Raw genomic sequence first — 21,094 nt, forward strand, 5'->3', positions numbered from 1 at the left:
TGCATTTGCTCCTCTGGTGTGCTGTGGACACTGGAGACACATCAACTTTGACACCACGTAGTGAATGTGAAGTGGACATTGTCATGAAAGCAGACCACACTGGCCCACAAGTGACAGCATGGCCTAATAAACTGATTGGTGGGAGATGAAATGGAGAGACCCCCATCACAAAATACTAAAACTGCCTTGAGATGATGTGACTGCCAATATGGAAATCTAACCAATGAGTCCAGTGCTGGTGTGAAGTTATTTTAGAGAGATAACTGTGACATCTGAAATACGAAACTGGAATGTATAGCTTTCTCACTCTGTCTCCATTTTATTTTATTTTACTTTATTATTCTGTAATTATTGGTTTATAAATAAATACAAATACAGACCTCTTCAGAAAGCAAACAACAGTTGTCTATGAAAAAATGGCACTCAAGGCCAAATGACTGTTCTGTAGCGGGCCCCCAACCGCCCCACCCTTATGATGTGCACCCTAAACAAATGTCTAATTCCCCTTAATGGTGGCACCGGCCGTGAGTGAGTCCTGATCTGAACAGGAGGGTTTTAATGTCAGCTAAAGAGCGCAGCTCCTTGTGTACTGACGGATGGCACAGGGAACTGACCTTAAGAAGAGTCGCATTTACGTGTAGGCCTCTGACAAATGTAGAACAGGAAGACCATCTTTTCAGCCATTACATTTCGGAGTAACAAATTAAAGGGAAGTGGTAGACCACCACAGAAGGGAAGTCCAGTGTTGGAGAAAAATCAACCAATGAATGGGAGGATCAGGGAATTACAGCACAAAATATTTCTTATATGAACAAAATAAGACTTGTAATAAAGACAGACCACCTTGATAGAGATAGAGAGGAAGGCCTGAAGCCTGTCATTGCTGCTAAACCGCTGTAAGAATGTCATTTTCTATTACTTACAATGTATTTCTAAATCCTTTTAACTCTCAATTTTACTTTTGTGCTTTAATAAACACTAATAAATTAAACTAATAAACTTTAATAAACACATTAAATTACACTCTCAATATTCATTTGGGTTTGATTCTTACATTTCTCTGGTTGAGGTGTAGATATTCTCAACTTGGAGGTTTCATTGAAGGGCTAAGAAGGATTAGGGATGTTAAACACAGGACTGTGAGACAATGGCCTGCAACAGGTGACCACACATGATAAAGTCTCAACTGCAGGTGACTGGACCAGAGATCTGGAACTGCAGGGTGACCCTTAAGGACACTAAGGACACCATTGACTTCACATCTCTCACCAGATAGCCTGGGAAAGAGTGAGATGGATAAACTGGGTATCTCACCAGGCCCGGATTTCGACATCATCCCAAAGTGAACGTTATTAACAAATATTTACAGCCTTAAAGACACTAGAAATGTGATTTGATGTAGTAGGCTAGTCGAGAGTAAAAACTTGTAGTAGTGTCACTGTCAACATGACATTGAAGCGGTCACATCAGTGTATGTCCTCATCAGAGCTCATCATCTTCTGTAGAGTCGTCCACATAAAACGTGTGCTTTCTGTGTCATAGGAGGTCACACATCACTGTCATGTCTTTTTGTAGTTCTCAGATTATCACCATCTGTTCACAAAGCTGCATTTGGTAAACTCGCCACATCATCACAGCAAATATGGTGGGGCACAAGATCAGCTTTTGTTGACCATCCATGATGATTTGTTTTTCGTTTGAAAAAAAATGTTTCTGCCCAATGAAAGTCCATGGCACACCAACATGGTGTTTATTGTGACTTGTAGTTCACTTGAAAGTCTGCTGTGTGAATCAACAGAACTAACTGGAGACTGAAAGAAAGTCATTGATCTTCTGCTGATTTGACACAAAGTCAGCAGACTACGAGTGTGAAAACACCTTTAGAGTAGAAATGGAGTGGGACAGCATTGAAGAAAAGGAAGAAAAAGCCATCATTAAAAAATCAGTTCAGCCACAGAGCTGGGATAAAGAAAAGAAATGAAGACATCGTCATGAAACAGAGAGAGTGCTGGGAAATACAAGAGTGTGAGAAGTAAGAGAAGGGAGGAAATGATGAGAATTACAACACGATTATATCTTAGACACGCTGGACTGAGTAGCTCTTTATTCAGAGTGAATACGCTTGACACGAGTGTTTGTAGAAAACGTGTTTATTTAACACAGTGGGACATTCTGTATATTGAGGGCCGTGCTGTGCACCAGGAGCAGAGAGGAGATTTGATCTGAGAAACTGAGATTTTTAGGACAGCAGCAACATACTGTGAAGTATATTTTAAGACAGAGAAGTCAATGTAACCAACCTGAGTGCTTATTTGAGTTTTCAAAAGATTTTGGACTTTATGATTTTTGTTTTTCATTGTTGAAAGTTACAGCAGACTCCAGTACAGTAGGTGGCGCTAATGCACTCTATGATGACCTACCAACTGGGCTGGGGGATTGTGGTTTGATTTTTGTTTAAATATCAAATACTACATTTAAACAGTTGAGGAAGTGCTATAGTTTGGTCAACTGGTTAATTGTGTACAGTAAAGCATATTAATGCAAAGAATATGATGTCTGACAAACTGAAGGAAAACGTAAAGTCTACAAAAAGACAACGGCAGTTCAAAATGGAAGGACATCAAGTTGATTTCAACACTTAAAGCAGAACAGCAGAATTGAGCAAATATGAAAACGCACAAAGATAAAGCTTGTCTACATGGGTCTCTTCTCTCTCTATTTATAACATTCAATGTCTGTCTGTCTGTCTGTCTGTCTGTCTGTCTGTCTGTCTGTCTGTCTGTCTGTCTGTCTGTCTGTCTGTCTGTCTGTCTGCTTTCACGAGAGAACTACTAAACGGATTTAGATTTTGTGACCTTTCTCATCGTGCTAATAATCATAGTTCACTTGCAGTAGCAATGTATTCATGCTAATCCAAGACAGAGGCTGTGGGCCGAGTGGGGAGTCAATCTACCTTTGTGTTTTGGAGTGTAACTTGCCTCCGCTTAGCTAGCGATACCTTTTTGTTTATTGATTTTTAAAGTTTGTCCTGTTTCACTACTACGCGGGCAGAGACATGGGGAAAGTTTTTAATATAAGTTTGTAACTCATTCCACAACGGGACGTCACCTGTAGAAATGTTGAACAGCTTTAGGATCAAATATCACAAACATGACATGGATTCATTTAAAATCATTGGAACTCATCTCTGTTCTTTATATTTCATAAATGTGATGAATTCCCTGCATATTTCTGTCCTCTTCACTCTTATTAGTTATTCAGTTTGTATTTTTTATGTTTTGTCCACATTTTGTTTTCCAAACATAAAATTCCAGGACATGGTGACAGTGAGGATGTGCTCATCTATCTGGAAAGATCTTAAAAATCACTCAACACGTCCGCAACTCCAAATGTCTTCTCGCTGTGATTTACTGGCCCCCTGTACAATCCTTCAATGTTTCTACTGGATTCTCACCACAACTCCTTCAAAGTTGCCACACATCCACAAGGGTCCCTCTTATTACAGCCCAATATGTCTCAGGGTTAACATAAATATTAAATTTACTGATAGACTCTTTATAATTATTTATGTCTGTTTGTACTCCAGATATTATTTGATCCAATTATTACTATTTTTAACCTAAAGTTCAGCTTTTTTATTTTTAGGTATCCATTATTCCAAATAGCAAAGCTATGAGATAAACTCCTTGTGGTCTTCCCTAAGTAACTCACTTCAGACTGACCCCATTATGGCCTTGGGCTTTGTAGGCCTGTGCTGATGTCCAATCTGTGAGGTCCAGCAGGAATGTCCTGGTGGGCCACCTGCACTTCACAGACGTGTCTTTTAGTTTCTGAAGTCCACTGGCCTTTCTAGACATACTGGATATTACACAATTACAAACTTGTCACTGATTGGCCTGTTTATAAGTCCATAGTCCAGCAGGAGCCAATGAAAGTGAAGAGGTGGATATCAGAGGGTAATGAGACTCACCTGTGCAGTCAGTTCTAATGGGAGGACATTGATGAGCTTACTGAGTAGCAGACGTGTGTGTCGACAGTACGGTCATCACCAAGACAGTGAAGTGCCCTCTTGTTAGTGAACTTTGTTACGCGTCACAAACAAAGTCTTTAGAGCTGAAGACATGGAGGGCTAACCTGAACAGCAGAATAAAGTGAGAGATCTGTGGAGTTGGATGGGTAAGATGACTGGGTATAAGCAGTCAGGTGGACCACCAGTACAGGGGTCTGGCTAATGAGCTGAGCCTGATGGACACATGGTTTGCTTTGGGGTCTTCTTCACACCTCCTCATCAGCTCCTCAATCCTCACCTGTCTCAAAATACCCCCACTTCTTACCCACCCAGCTCACCTGGCTGTTACCATGATGCCCACTCTCTAAACTCTCAATCCTTAGCACTCAAACAGTCAAATGGAGGAGTCCACCCAAAGTTGGCATATGAGGATCCTGTAGGGGTTAAGAGGAGCAGGTCTGTGAACATTGTAGTCAAACTGACACTAACAGCCTCGACAAACTAGAATGAGTCTCTTCACATTGGACATTTAATTTGTGTCCATCAGCATCATCTTTTGAAGGGAAGCTTTACCTAAAATCCTCTCATTATGGTGGTCCAACACTGTCGTCATTCTCATCAGTCATCAATGAAATAATCAGAGTCCACAATCTATGACTCCTGATGACGTTTGCACTGCCATCACTGTCTGTCATATTTACTGTCACCTCCTCACTTCTCCATCCTTGTACTCTTATTATCTTATTCACTTTACTCCTCTTTCTAGCTGAGGATGTTATCCATCTTCGCTTCTTAATATTCTGGCACATCATGGATCTCCTTGAACCACAACTGAGGCAGAGTAGAGTCTTCCTGTCCACAAAGATCTTCAGCCTTCTCAACACAGAAGAGGGTGCAGATGGCCATCATGTCTCCATCAAGGCTGCTGACCTTGGAAATCAAACTCTCTACTCCAGTCTAGAGTGACTCAGCTTTTCCTCCGTTTCACTTTTAAATGGCATCTTCCTTCACTCCTCCATTTATTGTCTCCCTCTGTCCTATTTGACTCTGCTCTTCTGTCCACATCTCTCCCCTATCTCCACCGTCTCTCTAACCATCTTTCTCTTTATAGCTCTTCTTCTTGAACCCTTGTTTGTCTCTCTGTCTCTTCTCCTCTGTCACACTCAAAGCCTATCTGTCCACACTCTGCTCCTTGTCCAGCTGTCTTGGTGAAGCCCACCTTCAAGCTGAGGTCTCACACTCCATCATCCAGGCCCTCAGTAATTGGACTCTCATCCCAGTTCCATTCTGTCTTAATTCCAAGTTGTTTTCCATTCCTCCATTTTCTGAACTCACTCAGTCCAGTTCAAGGTCACTGGGCACTGGAGTCAGTCGACATTGGGTTCAATGCATGACCCTGGCTGGGCCATCAGTCCCTCACACCTTCTACACCAGCAGGCCTGAGTTCTCCTCGTCTTGTCCTTTTGCTCTTATTTCTGTTTAAATGGCTCACTTGTTCAGGCCACTGTAATCTAGAGAGGACACTACTGGAGGTGACAGTGAGGTGACGATGAGGGAATGACAAAGAAGACAAAGAGACCTGAGCCTTGTGTGTGTTAAAGTGTCACAGAAATCCAAACCAGCACATGACAGAGTCTGTTCAGTCACAAACAGAAGATGCCATAAATTGTGTGCAAATGAGGCAGTGAACAAGGAGTGGAGCAGACACGGGTTCAAACAACACCACATGATGTTGAGGAGCAGTAGGTTTATGAGTTTTCTGCTCAGAGGACCATCAGTATGGTCTGGCAGTGATGTCCTTAATGGAAGCCAAGACGGAGGTCGGCCAAAAGAAGCTCGAGGCTGTTGGGTCTCCGCCGGCTGCAAGAGCAATGGATGAGTGAGACTGCATTTTAACCTCGGATTTTAATGGATTTATTTATTGATGTTTTTATCCCCACTGAACACTTAGTTTTATGATTTATTTATTGAAACCAGATGCACTGAACTTTTTGTTTGGACACTGTGATTTTTGTTTTAATAAAAGCACTTTGGCATTTTTTGGAAATATCCCCTGGCTTCATTTGAGAAGTGTCCTCATTTGTCAGCTATTCTCGGTGACATTACTGATGGTGTTGGGTTCAGGGCTCCCGTAAAGAAGATGGGAGCGTGGAGTTGACCTACATCGTCACACACGACTGTCCACTGGTGTTTGCTCCTTCTCCTCTCCTCAGTGGGCTTTGTGACCCCATCTGGTTTTAGAGAACAATTCTCACTGTGGTTCTCTGGCTGATGAAACTCAGGGGTATCTGGTCTGAAGTTGTGGAGTTTGGTGACCAGTTCAGGGTGTCAGGGTGGAGAAACACAAGTGAGTTTAAAGAAGAAGCACACAGGCTGAGAAGAAGACATGGAGAGTTTATTAAACGTGGAGAAGAGCTGAGGAGATTATAAAAGAATAAAGAGAAGAATTTAGAAGGAGTGGACAGGGGGCACCACCACTGGGGGGCAGTTGATCAGCATGTTCAGTCTTCACCATATGCTGATATCCACCTGCTGTCCAGTCCCTTTCAGCTCCTCCTGTAGTGACCTCAGGCTCTTCTCCTCACTCTCACTGATCTTATAACCAGACAGCCTGTGAAGGACACAAGTGTGAGTTACAAACATAAGAGGACCCCACCTTACACACTGTACTATCACAGTGACACGCCCACTCAGGTCAACTTCCCAGAATTCTCCTCAGTGTCCCTAAGTCACATGACATGTGCGTCACCCTGCCGGTCACTCAGTTCACTGTCTAGTGATGTCATTGTCCTCTGAAGGCCTTTTGGTTTCATCTCATCTCAGTGAAGGTGTTCCAGTCAGGCTGGGGGTCTCCGTGGTGCCTGCTGACAGTTTTATGTACTTTTTTTATTCTCCTTCATTGTTTTTATAACGTTGTTCTGTTCATTTATTATTTGTTTAATTCTGTATTATCTGTTATTTTTATTCTATTCAGTTATTATTTAGTATCTCTGTGTGTGTCTTGCAGTTCTCTCACATTCCTTGTATTTTGTGGTTTGATCCCAAGATGCAGGACCACCTGCCCCCCAACTCTCTAAAGGCTGTGGCTCATTTGACTGCTCTGGTGATTGGTGGTCTTTGTGAGTATTTTTCTCTTTTGTTTTTAATTCTGATTATTATCTTTGAACCTTTGGCTCTTGAGTTCAGATTCTCTTACAGTTTGTGCTTTTTGAATGTTGTTAGCTTTGGATTGCCTTTGGCAGCCCCTTTGGCTCTTTTGTTAATAAACCTCGTCTTTTATAAAGACCACTTGTGGACTTGTCTCAGCTCCAGCTGGAGTTTTCACGGTTCTCCCTCTGGTCAGACTCACTTCACGCCTCTGAGACTCTTTCTGATTTTATTTTGAATTTAAAAGCCTGAGCTCCTTTCTGAGGCCTAGTCAGGCCTGAAGCCTCCTGTTTGTCTGAGGTGGGCCTGCCTGGGGGTGACATTTGATTGGTGGGCTATTCTAGAGGCATCACCCCCTTTGTTATATTGTGCTGTTAGAGCAATCACAACAGAAGGTGGTCTGTCCAGGTGACATGGTGTTGACCCCTCTGTGGTCACTTCCTGTGTCCTGCTCTCTTAATTAATGTTCAGTCTCTCTGTTTATTATTTTCTTTCCCACCCCTCCTCACTCTCCTGTCTTCCCTCATTTTCTGTCCTCATGTTTTTTCTTGTTGTCCCCTCACCACCCTGTCCACTGACATTGACTCTTCTCTGTCTTGTTAGTTCCAAGTGACCCCCATAACCCTGTCCACCCTCTCCTCCTGTCCACTCTGCCTGCTGTCCTGATCCTGTCACCTCTCCTCCCTGTGTCCTTGTCCCTCTGTCTGTCCACCTTTTCTGCTCTTCCTTTTCTCAGCTCATCTCTCAGTCCTTCTTTTTGTTGTTCTCCTTCTGTCATCTCTCGTTATCTTTGTTGTCCTCCCTGTCTGTCACCTCCGTCCAGCTCCACTTGTCCACTGCTCTTTGTCCTTCTCATCCCACTGCCTGTCCTTCTTCTTCCTTCAGTCAGTCCATGTGGTGTCCTGTGATCAGTCCGTCTATCTGGTGGTCAGCTGTGACTTCATAACCCCACACACCTCACCCTGTTTACTCACCTCAGTGTCTTTAATTTACTGTTTGGGGTCCACAGACCCTCACACAGCTGATGAGCTCCTGAATCTCCCACTCTGTTGTTTCTCAGGTCCAGTTCAGTCAGCTGTGAGTGTGGAGAAGAGAGGACTGAGGAGAGAGATGATGAAAATCTGGAGGTGAGACCACAATAACACAGGCTGTGGAAATAAAGAAAGAGAAGTGAGGACATAAGGAGGGACAGACAGACAGTAGGCCACAGAGCTCAAAGGATCAATGTCTGCTGGCATTTTACTTTTTACTGAGCCTGTTTGAACCCGAGACCACCGCTGTTTTTATAAGTAAGTCACCAAACATCTGACAGGGTCTCCTGCCTTCATGCTGTAGTGACAGGTGAGAAGTCATTGAAACAGGCACATGGACATTAATATTGGAGATGAACCTCAAAGAAATGAGACTGACAGCATCCTGCACTTGAGACGCCACATGGACTTGTAGAAGGTGACAATGGAGGGGGTTGACAAAGTGGGAGATCTCTGTATCATTCAGGACTCAGGATGTGTAGACATTTTGTCTGATTTGTAGGATGTCATGTAAAGACAACTGTTAGACTCACTGCAGAGCTTAACACTCAGCTGCTTGTCATGATGGACTCTCCTCATGTCACAGTAATTAGATGATGACAATGACTCTCTGTTGGCTTAAAAGGACAAACACTGGGTGATGACATAATGGACATGGAGGAAAAGACTGACATGTGACACTTCTGTCCTCGGACACTCAGACCTTACATACAGAACGGTGACACTGACTAGCTAACCTTTGTCCACTAAACTCCTCAGTGGTGCTGAGATCAGTTTTCTTATTCCTTCTACTACTATTTGTAATAAAGCAGGAGGATGAGATTCAAATGGACTGTCAGTGTCACAAAGTCCAGTCCAGTTGGGCACAAAGGTGGTCTGAGTGGACTGTGAAGAGACCCCCATGACTGCTGACCACTGCTGTCCATTCCCAGCTCTGCCCATAAGTGATTTGACCTAAATGACATCAAAGGAAATCAGCAGCACTTTATCAGCTGACTTCACAGGACAAGTGGGGGTCACAGGAGTGACATGTTTGTGTCCTCGCAGTTTGAATTTGTCACAACAGCAGCTCAGTTCTTTATGTCCTGCCTTATAAATAATGTCTGTTTATAAAATTCAGGACAAGCCAGTGGACATTAAGGGGGTGGATTAAAGATGGAGGGGTCTTTGCAAACTTTTACAAATAATACCAGAAATATTTATACAAAATGTTAAAAATGTTAAAATTAATAGACTTGGGTTAAAATTATAGCAAATTTATAGCAAAGGCCGTCAGTCACACAGACTAAGGCGTCACACACAAAAGTCAGGAGACAAAGGAAGAACAAGAGTAACACAGTGACAATGTAAGGTTTTGGGGGTATCAATTATCATTACTGTTAATAATAATAAAGGTATTATTATTACTGGTGTTCTTGTGATTGACAGATTAAATGTTTTCATCTCCCACTCAGTTTTGTGCAGGACATCTCATAAGACAGGGGTAGGCAACGTCGGTCCTGGAGTGCCACAGTATGTGCAGGTTTTTGTTCCAACCCAGTTCCTTAACGAGAACTCAATTATTGCTGATGAAGCACATATTGCTTAAGTGACATTTTAATGCTTCATTTTAGTGGTCTCGCTTGTTAAGGTTCTCCAACCTTAATTGCTTATTTCAATCTTAAACTGCTGCATTCAGTGTTTTAATTGCTCCTTATTAGCAATAAGATGTAAAAGACAAAGCAGCCAGCAGTTCTCCAGCTAGCTTTTTTCCAATTACATCTGTGTGTGTTCATCATGCACGGTTTGATTTAATAAAACACTTAATAGAAAAATGTGACAGACTGAAAATGATCTGTTTTAGGCTTCAAATCATTTGGATGATATCCTTGGAAAGGAAAAAAATCTACGATATAAAAGCCTTACATTGCACAGACTAACAAGCCATAAAATTAAATAAGGTCTGAGATTGGCAATGATTGGTTTCTAATTAAGCAATTGGGTTGAATGAAAACCTGTAGCCACTGCGGCTCACCAGGACCGACATTGCCTACCCCTGTTTTACATCTTATTGCTAATAAGGAGCAATTAAAACACTGAATGCAGCAGTTTAAGATTGAAATAAGCAATTAAGGTTGGAGAACCTTAACAAGCGAGACCACTAAAATGAAGCATTAAAATGTCACTTAAGCATATGTGCTTCATCAGCAATAATTGAGTTCTCATTAAGGAACTGGGTTGGAACAAAAACCTGCACATACTGTGGCACTCCAGGACCGACGTTGCCTACCCCTGTCATAAGACATCTCAGTGTCTACCAAGTCACCATCAGGTTTCCAAGTTCTCTGCTTTGCCCTCTGGTGGTGATGCCCTGTCACTGCTCTCCTCCTATTTATTTCCATGTCTCAGTTCTCCCTTTTTCTTTTCCTCCATTCCCATCTGCTTTTTTTCTCCCACCCCTCCTGTTTCCCATAATGCCGTGTGTCTCTGCTGACCAGTCAGTCAATTGTTCATTCAAGTGAGTGACGTTTCTGATGTTTGTTTAACTCAAATCTCTGATTGCAGACTCACATTCAATCATCTGTCTATGGACAGTCACAGTTTATGTTTCAGTCGCAGTCCACTATCATCTTTAGTCACCCAGCTTTTCTGATCAAACACCCAAAGTGGTCTCATCGTCCTTTTCATAGCTGAGAGAAGCACACCCCAGCCTACACCTCAGGCTCTGATGTGTTTCGTGTTCTTCTCAACACTTTTATAAAGAGCTGATATTTGAGTGTCTGTGTCTGTTCTGTTGTCTTGAATTCATCTAGCTATCCTCTTCTCACCTCTCTCCTTAATTGTGGTGTTTTCAGCTAAAGAACTGCCGATCACTGGATGTTTTCAGTTTGTCACCATGTCATTGATAATCCCAGGATGGCTGCTCATTCTGAGATTCTGAAACTCCCTGGTCAGGCTTGGACAGTAACATTGGTCAAAGTCACTTACATCACACAATTTGGCCATTCAAACCACAGTTAGACTCCTTGACTAAGTCTACATGGTCTATCTGTTGAATGTCTGTTGAATGTCTGGCAAATTATTGGCTCTTTGGAGGAGCAGACTGGCTACATAACAATGGAGTGTACCTAATAAAGTAGCCATACAGTCTGAGGAGTCACACTGAATTAATCAGTACAACTGCACACAAATAAAATAATTATCTGCAGCATTGATGGTTTTCTTTTTTTTTTTTTTACTGTTCCCTGAACTATACCGTTTTTTACTGTTTAGGATTTACCAGATGGAGTGCTCAGGTGCACAGGCCTAACAGGGGTCTTACTGCACACTTGCCCCTGGACTGACACAACTCTTGAATGAATACAAGTGTTTAGCACATTTTTGTAGAAAATCACAATTGGTTTTGTGGATCACAAGTAAAATAAAAATCAAAATTCAGACATCTTTAGCACTTCATTCTTCATTATAAGTCGAACAGACAGCTGACATCCTTTAGGGCATTTTTTGGAAAATCACGATTGGCAATCACCGGGCTCGCTATTTTGAGCAGCTGTTCAAAGCTGATCCTCCAGCTGGGATGTTGGATATCTCTGGTCCACAGTTCTTGAGGGCAATCCTCCAATTAGCTGTGAATCCCCAAGCCTCACTGAGATTACACAGGTGGTGAACCAACTGAGGGTGGAGAAGGCTGCAGGGATCTGTGGTATCCGGGGTGAACTTCTCCAGGCTGGTGGTAAGGCTGTCCTCCTGACTTTGCAAGCAATCTTTGCTTCCATTTGGGAAGACGGGTGTCATCCTAAATGACTGAAAAACGGGACTGTCATCTCTATCTGGAAAGGGAAGGGTGATTGCCTTGATTGCGGCAACTACAGGGAGATAACACTGCTCTCCGTGCTGGGTAAGATCCTTGCTAGGGTTGTCCTCAATAAGATCTGTGATCACTTGCTCACCTGCCAGCGACCAGCGCAGTCTGGTTTTACGCCTAAGAAGTCTATCAAGAGCAAACGAAAATATCGGTGGATTTTTTTTCTTTCAGCCTTTGTCGATTTTCATAAGGCTTTTGACTCAGTTGTTCAAGCTGCCCTGTGGGACATCCCACCAAGGCTGATGTATATCATGGCTGGCCTGTACACTGGTACTGTGAGTGCTGTGCAGAGAGGAGGCAGGACTTCTGCGTTTTTCCCAGTTGATTCTGGGGTTCGTCAGGGGTGTGTTCTGCTCCTACTCTGTTCAATCCTTGCTTTGGCTGGGTGTTGGGCAAAGTCATGAGGTCCAGTGGCTGTGGTGCATCTGTTGGTGAAGAAAGATTCACTGATCTTGACTTTGCTGACAATGCTGTGATCTTCACATAGTCAATGGAGGCTCTGAAGGGACTGAGTGAGGAGTTTGAGTTTCTAGGGTTGCGAGTTTCCTGATAAAAGCCAAAGATCCAGGCCTTTAATGACCTCTTGGGCACAACCATCAGCAGTGTGTCTGTCTGCGGAGAGAGCGTCGACCCAATCGAGAGGTTTACTTACCTTGGCAGTGACATTCAGGTCTCTGGTGACTCCTCCTATGAAGTCAGTAGACAGATTGGGAGAGCATGGGGGTTCATGAGGTCACTGGAAAGGGGTGTGTGGCGCTCCCAATATCTATGCAAAGGGACGAAGGTCCAAGTCTTTAGAATCCTGGTGGTTCCTGTCTTGCTTTATGGTTGTGAGACATGGACGCTATCCAGTGACCTGAGATGAAGACTGGCCTCCTTTGGTAGTGTGTCTCTTGGGAGAACCCTGGGGTGCCGCTGGTTTGACTTTGTGTCGAATGAGCTGTTGCTCATGGAGTCCTGAATGTAGCACATTACCTGCATTGTGAGGGAGCATCAATTACTGCACTACAGCCATGTGGCATGATTACCTGATGGTGTTGAGGACCCGAGTGGCTGGACCAGGCCAAGGGGATGCCCATGTAACACCTGGCTGCTGCAGTTAGAGGGTCATTTCCAGAGGGTGGGACTGGACCGCGTGTCTGCCTGGGTGGTGGCCAACCAGGATCCCGAGTTGTTTTGTCATATAATGGGTGCGGCAACGTACTGTACCAGTGCATGCTCCCCGACTTGACATGACCTGAATTTTGGAGGTTGATGCCAACTGAGATAATTATGTGTCATTAATAAAACATGTGTCTTCCATGAGATAACTGAAACTTTTTTCTCACACAATCAATGGGTAAGGCACTTTTGTAACATGAGCAAGAAAAAAATGGCAGTTTTGAAAAACATACAAATTGTTTAAGAAAATAATGGGGGGAGATTTAAAAGTAAAGATGAATTAATACTCTTTAGCAGCATACATTAAGTTCAAATCCTTGATGCTTTCCAACAGAGTAATCAATGGGTAAACACCTGAGTATATGGAAACACTGGTGAGGTGCTGTGCTCCTTCTCGCCCACGCAGGTCTGCCAGTGAAGAGTGTCTTATGATGCCACCTCTGTGTTGTGCCAAATCTCAATTCAGATGCTTTTCAGGTGGAGCTCCTAGTTGGTGAAAGTAGCTGCCCATCTTCATCTGGACTGATGTCTCCCTCAATGTGTTTAAGAAATTATTGAAGACCCTCCTGTTCTGTGAATATCCACCAAACTATGAAAGAATGTTTTGTGCTCTGTGAATGTCTGTCATATTGTTAATTGATCATTTTTTGTTTTGCTACCTTTATAGTTCTTCACTTGTCTCCTGTTCTGCTACACCTGCTTAAAAAAGTCCATAGACTGATGTTACTTGATTATGTTAGCCTCCTTTGTAAGTCGCATTGCATAAATGTGTATGCCAAACAAATAAATGTAAATGTTAATGTCATACCATCCACACACAAGGATAGAGTGCCAAGAAATACAGTGCCACCAGAGCAAGAATGCAACACAGCAAAAAGATTGTATAAAAATATATAAACATATTAACAAGCTGGCAAGGTGGTCTTGTGTTCAAACTGAAATGCTGAAGCAACAGCAAAAATGCTGTTATCTGGACATGAGCTTTGGAATTGTAGCTACCAGGTGCTCAGACATTGTCTTACTGTATATATCGATATTGTAATGGAGTCAGCTGGGATGATATTAGCACTGAGTCAGCAGCAGGATAAGCTGTGCCAGTCGACAGAGACCTGATAAAACGAGCAAATCGGCCACAGTAGCATGATCTCCATCCTAGTGTGACTAAACCAAGCTGTCCATCTAAGAATAGTGAACTACCTGAAAGAGCAAAAAATGAGCAAACGTCCATTGGGCCAGCACTGGCAAGCACCAAACGACACTAAACATGCTGACAATGGAGTTACATTTCAAGAACAAACTCCACAGAGACACGGAAAACATAATGACAAAGGAAAAATATGAGTGCAAACTGAAAGATTTGGTGTGGAGGAACACATCAGTCTGTGGAAGAAGATCAGGCTGGTAGAAATGACCTGTTTGTCCAGGTACCTTCTACCATGCAGCTGGTGTACAAAGTGTCCAGAGACTAAAGGTTCTGCACCATCTGACAAAAAAGTCAGCATTTCTAGAAGATGTCTTCAGTGGAAGGGACAGAGATGTCCCAGTGATTTCTTTTCAGCTCTCTGCTTCATCCTCCACAAGATTTTGTGGTCTGTGATTTTGAAAGTAAAGCATCTTTATGTATAGAAAACAACAACAAAAAAGGGCTACGCTTACAGAAGAGACATTTTTCCCATTGTTTTTTGCTTTTTATTCTATGTGTGTAACAACCTTTTTCTTTATTCTTGTGTGAATTGTTTGCTTTGAATTTTCACTAAACCTTTTAAAACAAACTTTTGGACTGAGAAGTTTCTTTCAGCACGTGTTTGATCAGTGCTTGATCCTGTCTTACCTACAACAAGTGTGAGTTACAAACACAAGAGGGCGCCACTCCTCACACTGGAGTATCTCACTGACACGCCCACTGAGGTCACCTTCCCAGAATCCTCTCAGTGTCTCTGACGTCTACTGCACATGATGTGTGTGTCCACCTGTCGGTCACTAAGCCCACTGACAGATATACAGGTATGTTGAAGTCCTGTGTAGACCTGGGGGTTATGTCTTGTAGAATGATGTCGGCCTGTTCAGTCCACTTGGCTATAATGGCGGTCACTTCCTGTATCTCCCACCTTACTGTCCACACTGCCTTCAGTCCTAATCCTCTCCTCCCTGTCACCTTCTCTTTCTGTGTATGGCTGGCTGGTCATTTCTACTGCTGCTGTCCACCTCTCCTCCTGTTCCTCTGTCTGTCCTCCTCTCTCTCTCCTTCTCCTTATCCTCTGCCTTGTCCTCCTCTTTTATTTGTCCTTTTCTTCCATCTGTTCATCTCCTTCTCTTGTCTCTCCTTATCTTTGATATTCTATTCTCCTTGTCCTTATCTGTCACTTCAGTCCACTGCTAGCTGTCCACTCCTCTTTGTCTTCTGTCACTTTAGTCAGCTCTACTCCTAACACTGACTGTGTTTCTCGTCCTTATTCTATTTTAGTGATTTTAACAAACTTTAGTGAGGACATCAGAGGAGTGTAAGGAGGAAAGTGACAATGGAGGACAGGAACAAGTACGAGATTAAAATAAAGAATGGACAGCGTGGGCTTGTGGGACAAGAAATAAAACAACAGTCTGGACAGAGAGGATGAGGAGAGTGACCAGTGTGGTGGAGGGGCTCAGGGTCACAATGCTGTCTTTATGAATTGAATTATTAAAGGAAATCTGCAGTTGTGTCACCTCACGTCCATCTGTCTGTCCATAAGGGACACTGCAGTCTGTCCTGATTAAACACAGCGTTTGTGTTGTGGGAGTGGAAAAGTCAGAGTGATAATGTGACAAGAAATAAAATTCATGAGACACACACACGCACACAGACACACACTCATACACAGACACACACAAACATACAGTCACACGCACACACACACACACACACACGCACACACACACACACACACACACACACACACTTGTTGTTCACTTACTCCAGTTTCTCTAATTTGCAGTTTTCACTCTTCAGCCCTTCACACAGCTGATCCACTCCTGAATCCTCCATGTTGTTGCCGCTCAGGTTCAGTTCAGTTAGTCGTGAGTGTGGAGCAGAAAGAGCTGAGGAGAGAGCTGAGCAACATCCGGAGGTGAGACCACAAAGAGACAGGCTGTGGAGAAGAAGAGAGAGAAGTGAGGACATGAGGAGAGACAGACAGACAGACAGACAAAGGTTCCATGGCCACTTGTATTCTGACATTTCACTGAGGTGCAGTGTGAACACGAGACCACATTGAAGTCCAGTGGCTTGAGGCTCCTGCAGGTCTCATCCTTTATCATTTTTTAACCAGGAATGGTTTTGCTTTGTTTTTTAGTTCTGAGCTTTTCAAAAGTGGTGATGTTAAAATGTGTGCATAAAACCGAATGAAGCTCCTCAATGTCCCTCTCCAGGGGCCTCATACATAACGCAGTGCGTAGAATTCACACTACAACATGACGTAAGCACAAAAGCCGAAATGTGCTTACGCACAGAAAAATCCAGATGCAGGAATCTGTGCGTTTGCCAACTTCCGCGTTCTTCTGCTACACAAATCCCGCTCAGCGTGGAAATAAACGCATGTGCATGCGCTTGCTGTCCCGCCCCAACTCCTCCCAGAATTACGCCTCTTTCAATATGCAAATCAACATAACATTAAGCCCAGCGTTCTGTGAAAAGGCAATAGCAAAAGCACGAGGAAAAATAGAAGAATTTCAGTGAATACCAAATGGAGGCAAAGAAAAATGTACTATTTGTTGGTTTAAACAGTTATATAAGCAACAAAAGGAAGTTGATTGAGTGACATAGTGTGTCGGAGAAACTCGAAAGCTCAAGTTTACAAAGTCGCACAGTGCCCCGAAATAAAAAGTTGTCACATATCAAAGTTGGCGTGAAAAGGCAACTCGTAGCCCACCGTCTGAGTGTCATATGAAAGCTTTTTAGGGTACAGTGAAAAAAAAAGGCACACAGTGTAAAAAGCACGAAATGTCAACTTTAATCTCGAATTTTCCACTTTAATCACGTAGTTTATTTTGTCATTAAAGCAGAACATCATAAACTTCATCTTAAAATCGTTTAATTTACTAGTTTCTCAAATCCCATTGCAACTAAAGTAGCATGTTAAATGCTTTGCTCTGTATTTGATCTTATACGTGCTCTATGTGTGAATCACTACGTGCTCTTCCTCTGACAGGACACAGAATCCATTATGTTCGTAATTAAAACACTGACAAGTACAGTGATCCCTCGCTATATCGCGCTTCACCTTTCACGGCTTCACTCCATCGCGGATTTTATATGTAAGCATATTTAAATATATATCACGGATTTTTTGCTGGTTCGCGGATTTCTGCGGACAATGGGTCTTTTTAATTTCTGGTACATGCTTCCTCAGTTGGTTTGCCCAGTTGATTCATACAAGGGACGCTATTGGCAGATGGCTGAGAAGCTACCCAGCTTACTTTTCTCTCTCTTTCTCTTGCACTGACTGTCTCTGATCCTGACGTAGGGGGATTGAGCAGGGGGGCTGTTCGCACACCTAGACGATACGGACGCTCGTCAAAATATGCTGAAAGATTATCTTCACTTTGCTTCCTTCTGTGCTGCTGCTTCCTTTAAGCGACATGGTGCTTCGCATACTTAAAAGAACGAAGGGCACGTATTGATTTTTGGTTGTTTGTTTTTATCTCTCTCTTTCTCTGCTCCTGACGGAGGGGGTGTGAGCTGCCGCCTTCAACAGCTTTGTGCCGTGGTGCTTCGCATACTTAAAAGCCAAACAGCCCTATTGATTTGTATGCTTTTCTCTATCTCTCTGACATGATCTGCTCCTGACGCGCACTCCTTTGAAGAGGAAGATATGTTTGCATTCTTTTAATTGTGAGATGGAACTGTCATCTCTGTCTTGTCATGGAGCACAGTTTAAACTTTTGAAAAAGAGACAAATGTTTGTTTGCAGTGTTTGAATAACGTTCCTGTCTCTCTACAACCTCCTGTGTTTCTGCACAAATCTGTGACCCAAGCATGACAACATAAAAATAACCATATAAACATATGGTTTCTACTTCGCGGATTTTCTTATTTCGCGGGTGGCTCTGGAACGCAACCCCTGCGATGGAGGAGGGATTACTGTATACGTGATATCATTTTCATGATGATATGAGTTAAAGCATGTTATTAAACATGGGAATACGGTGGCGCAGTGATTGTTCATGTCTTACAGGAAGATGCTTGCTGCGCCATGCGCGACCTTCAATGAAATGCTTTATTACAGAAGTACTTTCTCTTTCAAACGTACTAACCCCCAATTCCTGTCCTTACTTTTCTTTCTCCAAATACCCAATCGCCACACAATCAGCTCTGTAATAGACGTTAAGCCGTTTGTAAGCTTAGAACGCCGATTCTTCAAAACCTTTAAGGAACATCAAAATATCTTCGTAATGTTAAATTATTCTGTCCATCTTTCCTTCCAGTGTCGCGCCAGTCCCAGCAAGAATACAGGCAGGAACAAACCGTGAATGAAGCTCAAGCTCGCTACACTTCGGCACCGTGTAGTTAAAGTTTTATCTATATAATATAATCAACATATTTTGCTGCATTTCATCTTAAAAATGATATTGTCATCATATGTAAATACTGTATGCGCTTTATGAAGTGGCTCAGGTTGTGCAATATTATAACTGTATCATAAATACAATTACCTCACGGTAACTTGCAAGTACAAACAGTTCTACAAGGAGCACTTGAGCCACTGTTGTGGATGTGGATCTAAGAAAGGGTAACCACACAGGAACAGTAGCACTGCTTTGACGCTGGGTACCGCCAGTCTGCAAAACCGAGCGGAGAACTTGCGTACACCAGGGTTTGAGTTACCGTGGAAATGTGCGTGGCTTTACGCCAAGTTTAGGTTTTATACTTCACGATTTGAATGTGGAAGCATTCTTACGCAACATTTCTGTGTGTACGCACCATTTATACATGAGGCCCCAGGTCTTCTCTGGCCATGTTCACTTTCTTCGTGGTCTGTTCTGAGTATTGTTGATGCTGTACCCAGATTTCAGTTTTAGAACAGTTCCACCACTGGTGCAAAGAAGAGAAATTCTGTTTTGTGCATTTCCATCAATCCCAGAAATAACAAAAATATTTGATTTAATGTAGGTCTTTCAGCAGTTTGGTATTTAAGTACCAGTAAGACTTGTCAGAATGTGAAAGCAGAACAAAAATATGAAGAGACACAAGCAAGTGATCAGAAAAGCCGGTCAGAAGAATGTTAACTATGAGGTTCCTGTGATGTTTCTGTATGTACTGTAAAACCTGTCATGTCTGACCATAGAGAACAGCCCTGCAGAGATCTTCACCCATGTTTACTGCCTCAGACCAGGATGCAATGCCATCCAAACATCATTAAAATTATTTCTAGTGACCCCTGACACAAGCGCCTTGACAGAGCCATAGTGCCCATTCCTGTCCAGCTGCACATTCTCAGTACAGTTAAAGTAACACCCACAAACACCAGCTCCTCATCCTCACACTGCACCAGCACATCATGTGAGATAGAAAAGCAATGGAGTCTCTCTGTCCCTGCATTAGGGGTTACACATTGACAAACATCCACTTCATCTCAACATTGTGGGCTTCTACCTTTAGTAGCTTTCCTTGAATTAATTTGGTACACTCAACCAAGTCCTGCACAAAACTTTTAGAAAACCCCACACTAAGATTAAAGACATGACTTAGAAATGCCACCCTGCCCACTCCCTGTGCCATTCTGACTGGTTAGTAGCCTCAGTGTGCATTTCATGAAGAAAAGTGATGTTGATGTTTTTTGAGCTAAATACTCAAACAATGCTGTTCTTTTCAGTGAATCTGTACAACCATTCAAATTTAAAGTTCTTAGAAAATTGAAAGGTGTTGGACAAGAAAAAAAGAGTAGCTGCTACAGCCGTTTGTGTCTGATCAACGTCTTAATGCTGTCTGCCTGCCTACGTACCACTGAGCCTTTCTCTTTACTGTTTTGAAGTCAGCTGTTTGCCTTTTTCCCCACTAAGTAATCTCTGTTTGTGTTACCTTTAACTATTCATTGCTACAATGCCAGTTATTCACTTACAGAGATGCAGATGTCAGCTTGTGCTGCTTACTGCCCTGCCTCTCCAACACTACAGTAGTTTGAATACAAATAAGTACAAGTGACTTTTCCAAAGGCTTCCCATAACTCTCAGCAGTGCAGGCAAACAAAATGCAAGAAACCCTTCTAAAGGGAAAAACACTTTAATAATTCCTGCATGACTCCTTCTCAGCAACAAGAAAATACAGTTTTTAGAAGCAAAATGTATGTTTTAATTAACTCTCACACCTCAGAACACAAAACTCTCAGCCACTTCTCTTTCGTTGCCAATGATGACACCAGCACATCTCAATCTCAGTAATACATCAAGTCCAATTGTCATGTAATGTCATGTAACATCACAGGTCTGTGGCACAGAGCTGATAACATTGTGACATTCAATGTCCTCTCCACTGGGGTGACAACAGAACACGAGAGACACTGACGGGCCCTCCAGTTCTTTAGAGTCAGTCAAGCCATTGAGCTCACAGGCAGCAGTTAGCTCTTTGGGCTCGCAGACCACTCTTTAATCATGAGGATTATTTTTTGTAAATTTCAGACACATTTTGTGACATTAGTGTTAAATAGTGAGGAGTGAAATGATTTGTACAATTGAATTTCCATCTAGGGCTGTCAACCATTTTTATTTTTAATGCTCCATGGACTGTCTGGGAACAATTTATAAAATTTTGAAAATGTTTGGCTCCTAAAATTGGAAAATCCCTATATCCTTATTATTTTGGTAAAAACTGAAAGCCATATACCAATCAGCATTTGTAGAAGTAGTGTGCACACTTTTTTCCCCAGAATA

The 21,094-nt window shown here is 42.6% G+C and overlaps 2 protein-coding genes across 6 annotated transcripts in view; both read right to left on the bottom strand.

Moving 5' to 3' along the window:
- Positions 1–4,412: 4,412 nt before the first annotated feature.
- Positions 4,413–21,094, bottom strand: part of LOC114645176 (NACHT, LRR and PYD domains-containing protein 1b allele 4-like) — a 140,802-nt gene continuing 124,120 nt past the window's right edge. The window contains exon 4 of one of the 2 annotated variants that reach the window (XR_007933971.1): positions 4,413–4,939. The gene's annotated coding sequence lies outside the window, so the exon portion shown is untranslated. The remainder of the gene's footprint in view (positions 4,940–21,094) is intronic. The other variant, XR_007933970.1, reaches the window with a different exon arrangement.
- LOC114645174 (NACHT, LRR and PYD domains-containing protein 3-like) overlaps positions 6,384–21,094 on the bottom strand; it is a 98,622-nt gene continuing 83,911 nt past the window's right edge. For 3 of the 4 annotated variants that reach the window (XM_051921815.1, XM_051921816.1, XM_051921814.1), the window contains 3 exons: positions 16,144–16,317; positions 8,131–8,304; positions 6,384–6,620 (listed from right to left, as the gene is read on the bottom strand). In XM_051921815.1, the coding sequence (XP_051777775.1) occupies positions 6,518–6,620; positions 8,131–8,304; positions 16,144–16,317 (451 nt within the window). In that variant the 3' untranslated portion in view covers positions 6,384–6,517. The remainder of the gene's footprint in view (positions 6,621–8,130; positions 8,305–16,143; positions 16,318–21,094) is intronic. The other variant, XM_051921817.1, reaches the window with a different exon arrangement.

Source organism: Erpetoichthys calabaricus (genome assembly GCF_900747795.2).
Source record: "Erpetoichthys calabaricus chromosome 1 unlocalized genomic scaffold, fErpCal1.3 SUPER_1_unloc_25, whole genome shotgun sequence".
In the NCBI taxonomy this organism is placed as follows: Eukaryota; Metazoa; Chordata; class Cladistia; order Polypteriformes; family Polypteridae; genus Erpetoichthys; species Erpetoichthys calabaricus.